Here is a 13,763-nt window from a genome sequence, read left to right as displayed (position 1 = left end):
AACTTGCATTGCCAACTTATTTCCGGTATATTATCGCCAGATGACAGCTGTGTATGTGCCCAAATAAGTAATATTTTTAATTTTTTGATGTTTTTGATATAAAATCGCGTTTGCTACCCTAGATTTTTGTGCGTACTTTAATTCTGTAAAAGATTTTTGCAATTCTATAAAGCCAATTATATAAAAGATCCATCGAAAAACGATACGGCCGGTAAATCATACGGCTGCAGGATCTCCTTAAGAACTAAAATGATAAAAATGTCCAGACATAGGTACATATGTATATTCGTGTTCAGGCCGTGGTACATTTACCTTACATTCACTGACGAAACAACCTTTATCGTATGTAAGGAATTGAAAAATTACCTTTATCTACATCTGGTAAATCATACGTATATATATATATAAATATATATATATGTAAATTTCACATAGACACCATTCTATGGACAGAGAGAAGCCTTTATACCTTAGGAGTGTGAAATATTGAATTTTATATATTCTCAGAGAGTGAAAAATTAATATATTCATACCCTAGAAGTGCGAAAAATTAATATTTGCATACGAGTGTGAAAAATTAAAATTCATACTTTCAGAGTGCAAAAAATTAACATTATTTATACTTAATAAAAAATGTATAAAATTAAAATTTATACCTTAGATGTGTGAATATTGTGTGAATATATTAATTTTTCACTTTCTGAATATATGAAATTCAATATTTCAAACTCCTAAGGTATAAAGACTTCTCTCTGTCCATGATATATGGTGTCTATGTGAAATTTACATATATTTATATATACGTATGATTTACCAGATGTAGATAAAGGTAATTCTTCAATTCCTTACATACGATAAAGATGGTTCCGTCAGTGAATGTAAGGTAAATGTACCAATGCCTGAACACGAATATATGCGTACCTATGTCTGGACATTTTTATCATTTTAGTCCTTAATTAGAAGTTATAATGCGAATTAAAATCAAAGAATTAAAGATAAAAATATTTTTTTTGTATTATATTTTTATCTTTGATTTTAATTCGCGTTATACTTATTTTATTTACAAACTAAAATGATAAGGGTGTCCAGACATATAGATCTTTTAAGTGCCCCGGCATTGGTACATTTACCTTAATTATCTTATGATAAACACAAATGGATTATACGTATGTATATATAAGATTTTAAAAGTAATTAATTATATTAGTACTTTTTGTGCGTTATTTGTTTTAAGAAATGTGGAACAAACAAGATTGCCTAAAATCATGAAGATCTTACATTTGTTTGATATATTTCTTCATATATTAATATACATGTGTGTATGTGTGTGTGTGTGTGTGTGTGATATCAACATGTTATATCGATATATTAATTGGACATTGATTTCTGCAAAGTAGCTATGTTCCGAGGAACAAGAACATCAATACTGAATATTTACAAAAGTGCAAAAGTTTACAAAACGTCGACTACTATACGGCAAACTCTTCTAACCATATTTTTTAATAACTTTTTACTTCTACAATCGGAAATAGCTTTAACGACGCAAAGCTAGTGTAACATAGTTTTCTAACTATCTAAACTGTATTAATTCGACTCGTATTGTTTCGTTACAATTTATAGGAAATCAGACTTTTAGTATTTCGGAAGCAGTTAACTGGCAGAACATTGAAATTCCTTACATAAAAGTTTGAATGCCAATTAATTAAATCATTTTTCTATTAATTCGCCATGTTTTCGGTTAACTAAAAATTTATTTTATTATTGATATTTTTATTCTTTATTTTATAAAATTTATTATAGCAAAAATAATATATATACGTATAGCCTATTGAATTAAATTTATTTTTTATATCAGATATGTTAAATTAGCTTGAATGTTTTTGAAGAGGTTAAGTGATACTAACTGATACCAGTAAAATGTAAATTTTATGTATCGTCAAAATTATTAATGTATAATTTGTTTTTTCTACCAAAATTTTTTAATCAATAAGATAGATTTTTTTTAAAGTTTCTTATTTTATTCACTGGATTATAAAAAATCAAACTTCTAACATAATAGAATTATGTTAAAAAAAATTTTTATATTACATATATTTATATATAAATATCAAACGCATTGCACTAAACATGCAATATAACCTTTAAAAATAAAGAGATTAACATAAAAAATGTAGTTAATCTCTTTATTTTTAAAGGTTATTGTTTAATTTAGAAAATTAGAATTATGTTCTCAGGAAGAAAGCATTTTTATAATTATAATAATCTTTCTCTATATTACTTTTTTTGCGTTATACTTTAATAAAATTATTTTAGAATCAATTATTACGTCAATCTCGTAATACGTAATAATATTTTGAAACAGAAACAACAGTTTTGCGAAATAATGTCGTAAAATGTAAGTGGGGCAATGAAAATAAAAACGTATTTGTTCAGAAATTTTATTTATTACGTATACTAGCCGACTACTATGCATGCGTTGGAGCATTCGGATACAGAGAATTCGCTGCAGATCCAAAGTCCATCGTTAAGTGTTTTCACAATAACAGCAGTGTCACTTCCATTATTACTCGTAAGTTGTTTTTTTCTTCTAGAGAATGTGTTGTTACTTCGTTTCCCATGATCGAGTCTTTTAAATTATAATATGTTACGTTATGTGTATAACTTGATAGATCTCAGCCAGACGAAACGCATCGCTCGAAAAAAATTTATGATTCGATGATTTGTGTCATATTTGCAAAAATTCAAATTTATATTTTAAATGTAATTAAATGTAATTAAATATGTCAGTAAATAGTTTCTTAACAAATTTGCCATATTGTAGAAGTTAAACAAATCTTTTTATATAAATCTCTTTATTGTTCAGATCTGTGTGTTGATTTTCAAATAAACAAAACAAACATACGTGGCACACATAACGATATAATTTTACATCAAATCATACAATTCTCAGCAAGCATTTTGAGTAAGTAATTATTGCAATTAGAAGAAAACAATTTAAGATTATCGTACCACTTTAATTAACATTTTTATATGTTTTGCAGAAAATTAATAGTAAAATAGTAAACCAAGCATTTTGTTTTTTTATTATTTTTACTTAATAATTTTAAAAATTCTCAACTGTTCAAATTCGCGAAAAAATTTTTGTCCGGCTCAGTGTGTCTCGCAACCACGATTTAATTTTAGTCATCTTTTTGCGCATGTGTATATATAGATTTTTTATTTATATATTTATGTACAAGAGGCGAACGTCCCGAAACGACGCACGGTGCAACGCGGGGATAAGTTTATTCGCAGCAAAAATGGAAAGCATAAGAATTAGATGTGCAATATTCCTTCAGCTTTCATTTCATACAATTTTCGAAAGACATATATTGTAGTTTATAACAATCGCCCAACGAGACACCGATGCCGTCGTGGATGCCTTGCATAGACGTATCCGTTACTAAAGTATAATATATCTTATCGAACTAGAACTTATATCGATATATTGCACATTTGACAACAGTTACGTTTCTCCTTAAGTACTTGGATATAGGAAGTCTTCGCTAATAAATCTTTGACTTGCACCCCGCCCCTCTCTCTCTCACTCTCTCTCTCTCTCTCACTTTGTTTAACGCGTACACATCTACATGCATATACTATCTCTCTTTATCTCACATACACATGATTTTAACACAATCGAATCAACTTTCAATGGTTGCATATTATTTTAAACTTGTAAATCTTGAGGGCATTTTTTATATGTGTACCGTAAAAGTCTTCGTTTTTCTTCGATGTGTAATCATATATTTTGTAATCTTGCAATGCATTCCACAATTTCTTTTTCTTTCTTTTATGCTTTTATTTTTTATGCTTTGCGTTGTTCAACATTCGTTGCAGGTTAATATTCTGAAGACAAAAAATCTTCAAGTTTCTCACACTCTTCATTCGATTTCTTTTTTTTCGCATATACACACATGCATACAGGTGCGCACGCATTTACACCTGCGCACACACGCATACGCTCACACACAAAACACATGCGTACAGACACACAATCGTGCTATTAAAAGCAATTATACTCTAATTAGGTAGTTCCGTTTGCTCTCGATCTGCCAGTCCATTAAATTAATCGACCGGACTGATTAATTAAGCCTTGTTCATCGTCGACTTTTTTCCGGAAAAATCTTTCTTTATAAGTATTCGTTCTTGCATTCGTCAACGACAGGATTCCCTGATCGATAATCTTTTATTGTTTATTGTTATACAGATCATCAGTAGGCTATTATTTCGTTGATGAGATTTAAGCTTAATAATTAATTTCATTGTTTATTCCGCGGTATTTTCCAATCTTATTTCGTTTCTTTTTTCGAAACACAACATGGAGACACCACTTTCGTCATTGTACGTCAAGTCGTTGCGGAGGATTATGTAAATCCGTATCGATCTATAGGTCATCTGCTTGATTGCTGCGCGAGACATGCAAACTTGTATAAAGCAAATCAGGCGCTCAATTTGTCGGTTTATCACGCTTCGTTGTAATTATATAATAATATATATAATATATATATATATATATATATATATATATATATATTATATATATATTATACGTATATATCTCGTGGGTATCTTCGAGCTTTACGATTAACACTGCATTGCAGTTAATTGTAGTCACAAAAATTTAGAACTGCGCTTGAATGATGACGCGGGAACGTAGAACGTTAGAATCGTGACGGAACAATCCGAGATCTTTCACCATGAGAAATTTGTTCAATCGACGCCATTGTTGCAGTCTGGCTGCGATATTAATCATAAAAGTGATCTCAGAAAGATTCTTATATATTTCGAGAGGACCGATCTTCGCCGAGATATTCATTAAAAAAATATCACTGATTTTGAAATCGGTGTTGCCGATTCATCTACGACAGTCCTCCAGGCAGGACAGGATTCCGCATCAACAGCAAAAATATCGGACACGGAACTATCAGAAAAAGAGTTTGTATTTTTGCGATTAAACAGAAGTATGTAGCGTGCTTGACTGCGGTGCCGACGGATACGATCCACTTGGAGGTGTTGATGTTGGTTGCAGACTCAATTGCAATTGATGCTGCTGTGCTTTCGCCCTCAAGCAGGCAATACTTTCGTTTCTGAGTTGTTCCGTATCCTGCACGACACCTGTAAACACGATAACACATATCATTGTACCCATGTCTATTAGTACTTTGCAAAGTGTGTCGATAGTCTTGAAATAGTTTTAAAATAGATAGATTTTGAAATTTTTAAGTTTTCATAGAATAGACACTTTTTGTAAATTTTCTTATTTTATTTTATTACATATTACATAAAATTATGTTTCTTTTTATCACGTTTTAAAATTTTATTTATAATAAGAAAAAGTGTTAATAAAACTTTTTATTAGTAATAAATATCTATTATAAACTCTAAGAAAGATATGTTCGCAGAAAAATATGTCAAAATTTTTATGTAAATTCCTTTTATGTAAACTGTGGTTTGTAAATTCTATATTATTACCAACATATTGCAACGTAACTTTTATCTTAAAGTATTTTAATTACATAAAATTTCTATATAAATCTGTCGCGTATTTGTTATTTAAGTAAACTAGGACTTACTAGTAGATGACGAAGGTCCCATACCATCCTGACTCTCCTGTCCACTCTCCGAACTGGTTGGTCCTCCTTGATGGTGATTATGATGGGGACTGCTTCCGCTTCCGTTTTGATCATTGCCGCTGTCCTCTCCGCCAGATTTGAGATGCTCTGCTGCCTCGAGCGATTTCCGATGCATCCCTACAGGTCCACAGTCAATCAGTTCTTGATTATATTCGAAATCTTGGTTAAAGCTGCTTGTCTTAGATGATTGAGCTGATAAAAACCAACAGAAAAAATATTCGGAATTTGTCCCGCCGCTTTAGCTTAAGTGATCTTATCGGAACAAAAAAGTAGATGTTATCCGGTGTTTGATAATAATAGAATAAAATTTGCTTTAATCAAATATGAAAATATAGTTCAGAATTATTTAATGTCTAGTTTTGTCTACAAAGATAATTAATAAATTAAAAAGTTCAAAAATAGAAATTTCTTGTACGCGTAAACATTACGTTATTTCTATATTTTTACAGATATATTTTCTTAGACATTAAATAATCGATTTTCTTTGGTAGTACCAAGTCATCATTGTTAATGCAATCTTATGGATAAGATTGCATTAGATTTCAGTCTTATAGATAAGAGAGAGAAAGAGAAAGAGAAAGAGAGAGAGAAAAAGAGAAAGAGAGAGAGAGAGAGAGAGAGAGAGAGAGAGAGAAGGAGAGAGAGAGAGACAGAGAGAGGAACTTTGATGTAATTATAATAAGATAAATTGTTGAGTTTCCTTCCCGATAATAAGATAATTTTAGACTCAAGTTTAAAAAAATGGTATATATGTATATACACATGTGTTGTATGCTTAACTTGTCAAAGTTATTAATTTAAGATTTTTATTAAAGATGTTTTCTCTTACCTAACAACCATGGTGCAACGGATTCATTTTCCTTGGCACTTCTTAAAATCGTTTCCGGAAGTGGTAAGGAATGTCGGACCATCGCTCCATATAGACCATATTCTGCCATTATGGTACTTCTGCCCCAACATTTCTCTGTCTTGCGCCATTTTGCTCTCCGATTTTGAAACCAAACCTGAAAAAAATTGATAACTAGTTAAGAAAATAATTTTTTATGTTATGTGACAAAGAACGTAAAATTACGTCGTAAATGACAACAAATTTTATCATTAATATCTTAATTAAGAGTTTATATTTACAAGAACAATATATAAACAACAAAGTGATTAAAATTCCTGATTAATTTTATATGTGTGTATACGTATGTGCACTACAGTTAAAAAATATTTATACATTAGTGTTCTAGCTTATACTATCACCCTTAGTTAGAATATTATATAATTATTCTAAATGATCAGTTACTTCATCCAATTAGCACTTGCACGACACGCGCCACAATGCTGTTCTAGAGTTAATTATCATGCCTAAACGACCTCGTCGAAAAATGCTATCCCATTTTTTATGCTCTTTAGACTACTTGTTAGCAATCCCGCTTATTCGACCTCCTATGGTGAAGACGCGTGTCGCGTTCTCCAACACACTTCCATGTAATGGACTATCGTTTTCAAAGAATAATAAGTATTACTTTATTTGACAAATATACATTTGTTTAACAGATTATATATATATATATATATATATATATATATATATATATATATATATATATATGATGTAGTTCCACGTTCCACACAGGATGTTATTTAAAAAACTGGATACATCCATTCGTTTCGCAAGCGCATGTACGCCTAGCAGAAGCGGGTGACCGGAGGCTAGGGCGTGGACCAATTTACAGCAACAATGCCAAAGTCACCGACAGAATTGGTGCGTAATTTGAATGAATAGGAACGCGTCGCCCTGTCAATTTGACCTGCCACCCCAAAATTATCTTCCGCTTAGATTTCAACGAACACGTTTTTTACGATTTACACACAAATATATCGATGCAAACCAACGCGTTAGTCACTTTTCTTTAAAAAAATTTGGATATCAATTTGTACTACATATATTCTAACTTTTAACAAAAAAACATTTAGTATTATTTTTTCTATAACAATAAATAAAAGAAATCAGATAAAATATATTAGCTACATCAAATTCGTAAACGAACAGATCATACACCTTTTCATCTCTTCATTGAAACATGATAACATTGGTACTGCCGCACTGAAAAGCAAGAGGGTGTTTAATAAGAGTTGGGAGATATTCAACACACACGTGCATACACGCGCACAAAATATTTGCCTTGATATTTGAACGTAAGCCAAGAAAGCTATGAAACATCAGCTAAGATGCTAGGTAATCAAAGAGGAAGAGGAAGAGGAAGAGAACAGAGAGAGAGAGAGAGAAGCCCAAAGATAGAGAATCAGGATTCAATATCTCATTATCGGTCGATCTCAAATTGAAGTCACCGGTGGGAAGTAACAAGATCTCCAATTATCCTTAGGACAGAGAGTGTCACCCTATCTTATCATTTATATATATATATATATATATATATATATATATATATATATAATATATATATATAATATATATACATATATACAATATATATCATGCTTTTGCGCGGATCTTAAAGAAAAGAAACGAACACAACACTGGACAATTTTTAACTTTCCATCTCTTCCGCCATCACTCTATTTTGTGCGATATAATTAATAAGATTTTTCCGATTCCTTAAAACTCTTTCTGAAATCTAATAATCGCTATTGCAAAGTTGTTAAGAAATATGATACTAATGAGCACTATTGTTAGGTTGCAGCAAAAGTTTATGAGGTAAAGTTTGGTAAAACATTTGACAGATTAATAAATAATTACTACAATAACAAATAATTTTACGTCTTATTTGTTAAATAAGAATAATCGTCTTCTGCTACTTTTCAAAAAATTTTTTCTATTTAAAAGATAAGTTTGTCTAACTCTGACAGATAATCGGTCTCTGTGTCCCTCCGCGAAAATCCTCTTAGAATGTTTTGCCCTTCTTACTTTTCCTAATATCTCCTCCATTATGTTTTCTGTTAGTCGGTACTCTCTCTTTATCTCCATTTCCATTCTCATCCTCTTGTTTTGGTCCAATAGTCAGTCGCCAGTCTGATCGATGATACGCCAACAGGCAGTACTGCGCATGGCCGACTAAATACAAACTCGCTCCTTATTATACCGGGTGTGCCAATAAAGGAAGTATGGAAGAGGAGGAGGAGGAGGAGGAGGAGGAGGAAAAGGAGAGGAAGATGGAGGTGGTGGCAAGACAGGAAAGGAGAAAGGAAAGGAGAATGCCGAGAGAGAGAAGAGAGAGAGAGAGAGAGAGAGAGAGCATTCTGTCAGAGTTCCTCGCTTCTTTGAACCAAGGCGATCATATAAAGGATCCTCTTCTACCGCGTCTTGCTGCTACCGCTGCTTCAGCAATGCAGCCCCGTTGCACCCCTTTCTTATACCCCGCTACTACTCTAACTCAGCAGCGTCCTGTGATATATACCAGCAGATGCCAAAGGATAATCCGGATACCCGATTTCCAATCCCGATGCTGCGAAACGACACCTTCACACAGCATCATCGATCCTCCTTTACGGACTTGGTCGACAATGCTTTTCAATGCGACTTTTCTCCTCTGTTCCCAGCGTCGGCATGTCTTGATGCATTCATTGTTACGTTTCTCGTAGATATCTTTGAAATTGGATGTTTATTGCTTTTGATGTTCATCTACATCTATCGTACGATTTATAATGAAAAACGGCATTCTTCTATGCCGTTTGCAAACTTTAAATTTAGATTACTCTCTATATGCATACTGTTTGAAAAGTCTCTAATGAGCGATATATGCAAAAATCAAAAAAGAAATAACATGATCGCGCGAGAATGCAATAATTTAGTTTATAGTGCAATTATGTGATAAAACATAGATTAGTGAAATAAACTCATAATATAATAATAATTATGATACTGACATATATAATATGCAATACTAATGATGAATACATACTGAAATAGTATGCATTCGATATTAATCTTTTCTTAAAAATAACGGCAATTTTTATCACTATTAAATAGAAGATTATCATTTTCATGTGTAGAATACATATAAAAGGGAATGACAGGTTTAAATAAAATCTAAAATAATACATAGTCTAAAAAAGAAAAGGATAGAATTGCACGTGCGTATACAGGTACTAATAGAATGATAATAGCGATATGCAGTGAAATCTCATTACTTGTGGTAACGTGATATTATGCACAGGAAAGATGACTCCAATGTGGCTGTTGCGTAAGCGCAATATCGGAGGATATAATGAAATACCTAAATAATTTACGGCTATATAATTTTCGTGTTATTATTAGCGCTGCGTTATCGAACTGTGCGCGAATGTGTAAATGGTCATTACATAGTTCCGCAAAATTAACACCGATTTCTGGTATATTGTAACATCAAATAGAAGGAATTTCTCCTCGCCACAATGAAATGGTACATTGCAAATAAATCATAAATGTCATAATTTATTAGGAAAAATCATTAAATCGCAAATTAAGTATGACAACTTTACTTATAGAGATGTTGAGTGACAGAAATAAATTTTTTTTATCCTTGCCTATTGTTTCAGGTGCTACTTGGTTTAGAGACACTACGGTTTATCAAATATTCTTTATGACAAATGACGCACGTTTTTATAAAATTTAAAAACACATGGCAACTCTTTATTCATACATGAGACCCTAAGAAAGTGATGTGATTTTTTTAATAGTTTCCTATTTCTTGCAATACTTTTCTTTTATAAAACCTTCCGCAATGCGGGAAGGAACGTATTGGCCGTATTACATCAACTCTCTGATTGCGTTTATTACAAAGATACAATATTGATAAAGTAGATAATTTAATGATAATTAAATGCATCGCGATAGCTGCATAGAAAACTTGTTTAATATTTCAAGATTTTTTTCAACTTCTACATGTTAATATATACATACATATAGGGAAATATCCAATAAAATAAATGCAACGATGAAATACAACAAGAGATTGCAGAGAGACTGCAAATTCGCACGTGGATTCCCACAATTCCGACAATCCCCGTGATCGGGGGTTGTGCGTAAGCCAATTAATCTTGGCAAATAAGCGAGGGAGGAGGAATTATCCCTCGGAAACGCATGACTTATTTGCCGCATAATATGTGCGTAAGAGACTGGCCTAGTAGTTTGGTCCCTTCTTTGAGCATCGGCTGGTAATAAATAGTTAAGTCGCGAACGGATCGTCGCGGGGACCCCATGCTGCGAAACGGCACGCGTCAGGACATCATTACGTGAGACACTTGCCAAGCCACCCAAGGGTGGCCCGAGAGGGGGATGTACGCGTTAGCCTCGGCGGGCGTCGATAAGCAGAAAATAATTCAGACGAACGGACGCATTAACAAGTGAACTCGGCCTCGATCGCACATTGAATTGAATAAAAATTGAAACCGCGATAAATTAATAGCGCCCGAGTCGCGCCGCGCGCCGGACCGACCACGGCGGAGTGTTGTGGATTGCGGATTAAGATGTGTAGAATAGTCGCGATAAGGCCACCTTTACGATTAAAGTTGTTAAAGTTGAATTTCTTACATTTGAAATTGTATAACAATCACATAATTCCAAACTGCTTGCTATCTACACTTTCGACATTTTTATCTAATTGACACGTATTCGCGATGTATCTTCTCGTTATTGAATTTCCTCCTTGGTACATATTGGATTGGTTACACCAGCGTGCTTTCATATTCTCGATTTTCACCACGCAGACTCAGTTTCGATAGCATTTCATCGGCGGCGTGGGCGTGGCAAAACTTGGGTCCATGCTTCTAACTTAATTCGGTTAGGCGAGATTTATATCTGCTACTGGCAGTATTCCCTTGTTCAAAGTCGTCGTCGGCGCGCGTATCTCTCTCCCCCCGACTTCGCGACAATTCCCCACCGATTCACCGTGTTTTCCTCCGAGCACGAGCCGAGTTTATTAGAATTTATAAGCGGTCCTGCTGACAGTAGCGCAACGCCCAAACTACCGGATATTCCGCGACTCGCGTTCCCGATTTTCGCATTGGGAACCCTTATTTATTTGCCACCCGTTACGCCAACTTCGGCCAGGCTCAGTGGATACTCCGCGATGTGCATTATTGGTCAATTTTTGGGGTGAAACGCGCCCATCCGGAAATCATCGCTTTGTTTGTCGGTGGTTTTACGACCGCGGCAGCGAGTCTTCGTCCTAAAAATCACTAAAGAATTCATGCTGCTTCTGCGAGAATGAGTTGAAAGATTGTCATTGTTTGACTAAACAGTCGCAAAAACTATTAACTGCAAGTGGTCTTAAACTAAGCATTATAGATTCTGTCGTACAACTGTGTGAATATACATAGAAATTGATTACAGTTGTAAAATTATCAATTTCTTTTATTTTACCAAGTGAGATTTTCTGCAAAGAGAACTTTTTTGCAAATATTGGGTTGGCCAATAAGTCCGTGCGGTTATTTATAAGTAACATTTATAAGTAAAAAGCCGCACGGACTTATTGGCCAACCTAATATTTATTATATTTTCTAATTATCTTGTGTATATATGAGTAAGTGAGTGAATGTGTGTGTGTGTGTGTGTGTATGGGTGGGTAGGTGGGTGTAAGTGTGTAGGTGTGTGGACTATTCAAATATATCTTAATACAATTTATTACAAACAGATATCCCTTTAGTCTTATTGCGCTTAAAGAGAAATGATTGGCACGTTTAATGATCAATTGTGTGAAAGACATAAAAAACTGTACGATGCATTTATTTGAAATTTTCCATTTTCCATTTATGTCATAAACATGCAAAACACGTGCGTTTACTTCCGTCGCTCCGGATTGTCAGCCAAGGGGTCGCCTATTAATATAAATAATAAATGATCGCATTAGAAGGGTGGATGCCACTTGTCACCGTCGCGCTAAACACGTAAAAGTCGAAAGGGCACCCTTCACGAAGATCATTTAATCATTTCGACGACGAACGATAGAAAATTCATGAGCCCGACGTCACTGGCGGCCGCAACCCTATTACGGGGGTTGCTTGGTCCATGGTGTATTGGACGCGCGAGGGTGATGATACCCTGGCTTTATGTATAATACGAGTGATAGTGCGCTGGTATAAGCATCTAGATATTTTGGCCACTTCGTCATGGGAATGCTTACGCGTTGAATCACGCACATTCACACGCACATTCTCTAATTCGCTTTTAATTTGATTCTCCGACAAGCATTCGACTTCGCCGACATGGCATCGTAAAATCTCATTTACTTTTGCGTGAATGAAATACACAATAGCTTCTAATGTGGAGATCAAAATAGGAATGCTCAGTGTATAATGTGTATACAAATATATATTATATATTTAACATAATGTCCACAAAAAATAACATTATTTTTTGTAGACATATGAATTATAATGAAATCTTTATTTTATTTAAAATTTGTCGTAAATATAAATATAGCCTGTATCGGACTCTACATGACAATTAAGTAAACTTAATAACAATAAAGCGTTTATTTAATATTTGTATATAATTTGAAAATGTAAACTGGAACTGTATAAGGAGAGATTAACTTCTCTATTTTTGTGCTTTAAAAATAAAAGTCTATCATCTGGTAGCACTTAAAAAAGATATGTATCATATATATATCTAGATACTATATATATCAGTTTGATGACAAAAAGTATGTAGAAGATATAAATGTAGTAATTTCGAGAGAGAGAGAGAGAGAGAGAGAGAGAGAGAGAGAGAGAGAGAGTGAGAGAGGTGTTACAAATTATGAATTAAATATATTTAAACATTGAGAATTTTACTTATTACGATAAAATGTAGGATGAACAAAATATCTTTTAGAAAAAGATATATTTGTTTTTAAATATTAACAAATTATTAAATGTTCTCCAATTTATAAAACAAAAATTTCCAGACTTATGCACACCAATATTTTTATTGCTTAAAGTAAAATTATTATTATTATAAATCGGAATTGTTACGCAACAAATTTTATTACAGTTTACTGTAATAAAATTATTATGTATAATTTCAGTGTACAATTTTATACGCTTTTCTAATTAAATAAAATTTTTATCATTATAAGTCCATGTCTTTTATAAAATAATATATGCTAAACACACATT

At 33.1% G+C, this 13,763-nt stretch overlaps 1 protein-coding gene across 4 annotated transcripts in view; it reads right to left on the bottom strand.

The window, feature by feature from the left end:
- Nucleotides 1-2,424: 2,424 nt before the first annotated feature.
- LOC139813094 (uncharacterized) overlaps nt 2,425-13,763 on the bottom strand; it is a 56,179-nt gene continuing 44,840 nt past the window's right edge. For 3 of the 4 annotated variants that reach the window (XM_071778403.1, XM_071778404.1, XM_071778402.1), the window contains 3 exons: nt 6,505-6,679; nt 5,616-5,867; nt 2,425-5,157 (listed from right to left, as the gene is read on the bottom strand). In XM_071778403.1, coding sequence (XP_071634504.1) covers nt 4,994-5,157; nt 5,616-5,867; nt 6,505-6,679 — 591 coding nt within the window. In that variant the 3' untranslated portion in view covers nt 2,425-4,993. The remainder of the gene's footprint in view (nt 5,158-5,615; nt 5,868-6,504; nt 6,680-13,763) is intronic. The other variant, XM_071778405.1, reaches the window with a different exon arrangement.

This window comes from Temnothorax longispinosus, chromosome 5 (genome assembly GCF_030848805.1).
Source record: "Temnothorax longispinosus isolate EJ_2023e chromosome 5, Tlon_JGU_v1, whole genome shotgun sequence".
NCBI lineage: Eukaryota > Metazoa > Arthropoda > Insecta > Hymenoptera > Formicidae > Temnothorax > Temnothorax longispinosus.
Note: the sequence above shows the minus strand (reverse complement) of the source record. Positions and strands in the feature narration are given on the sequence as shown.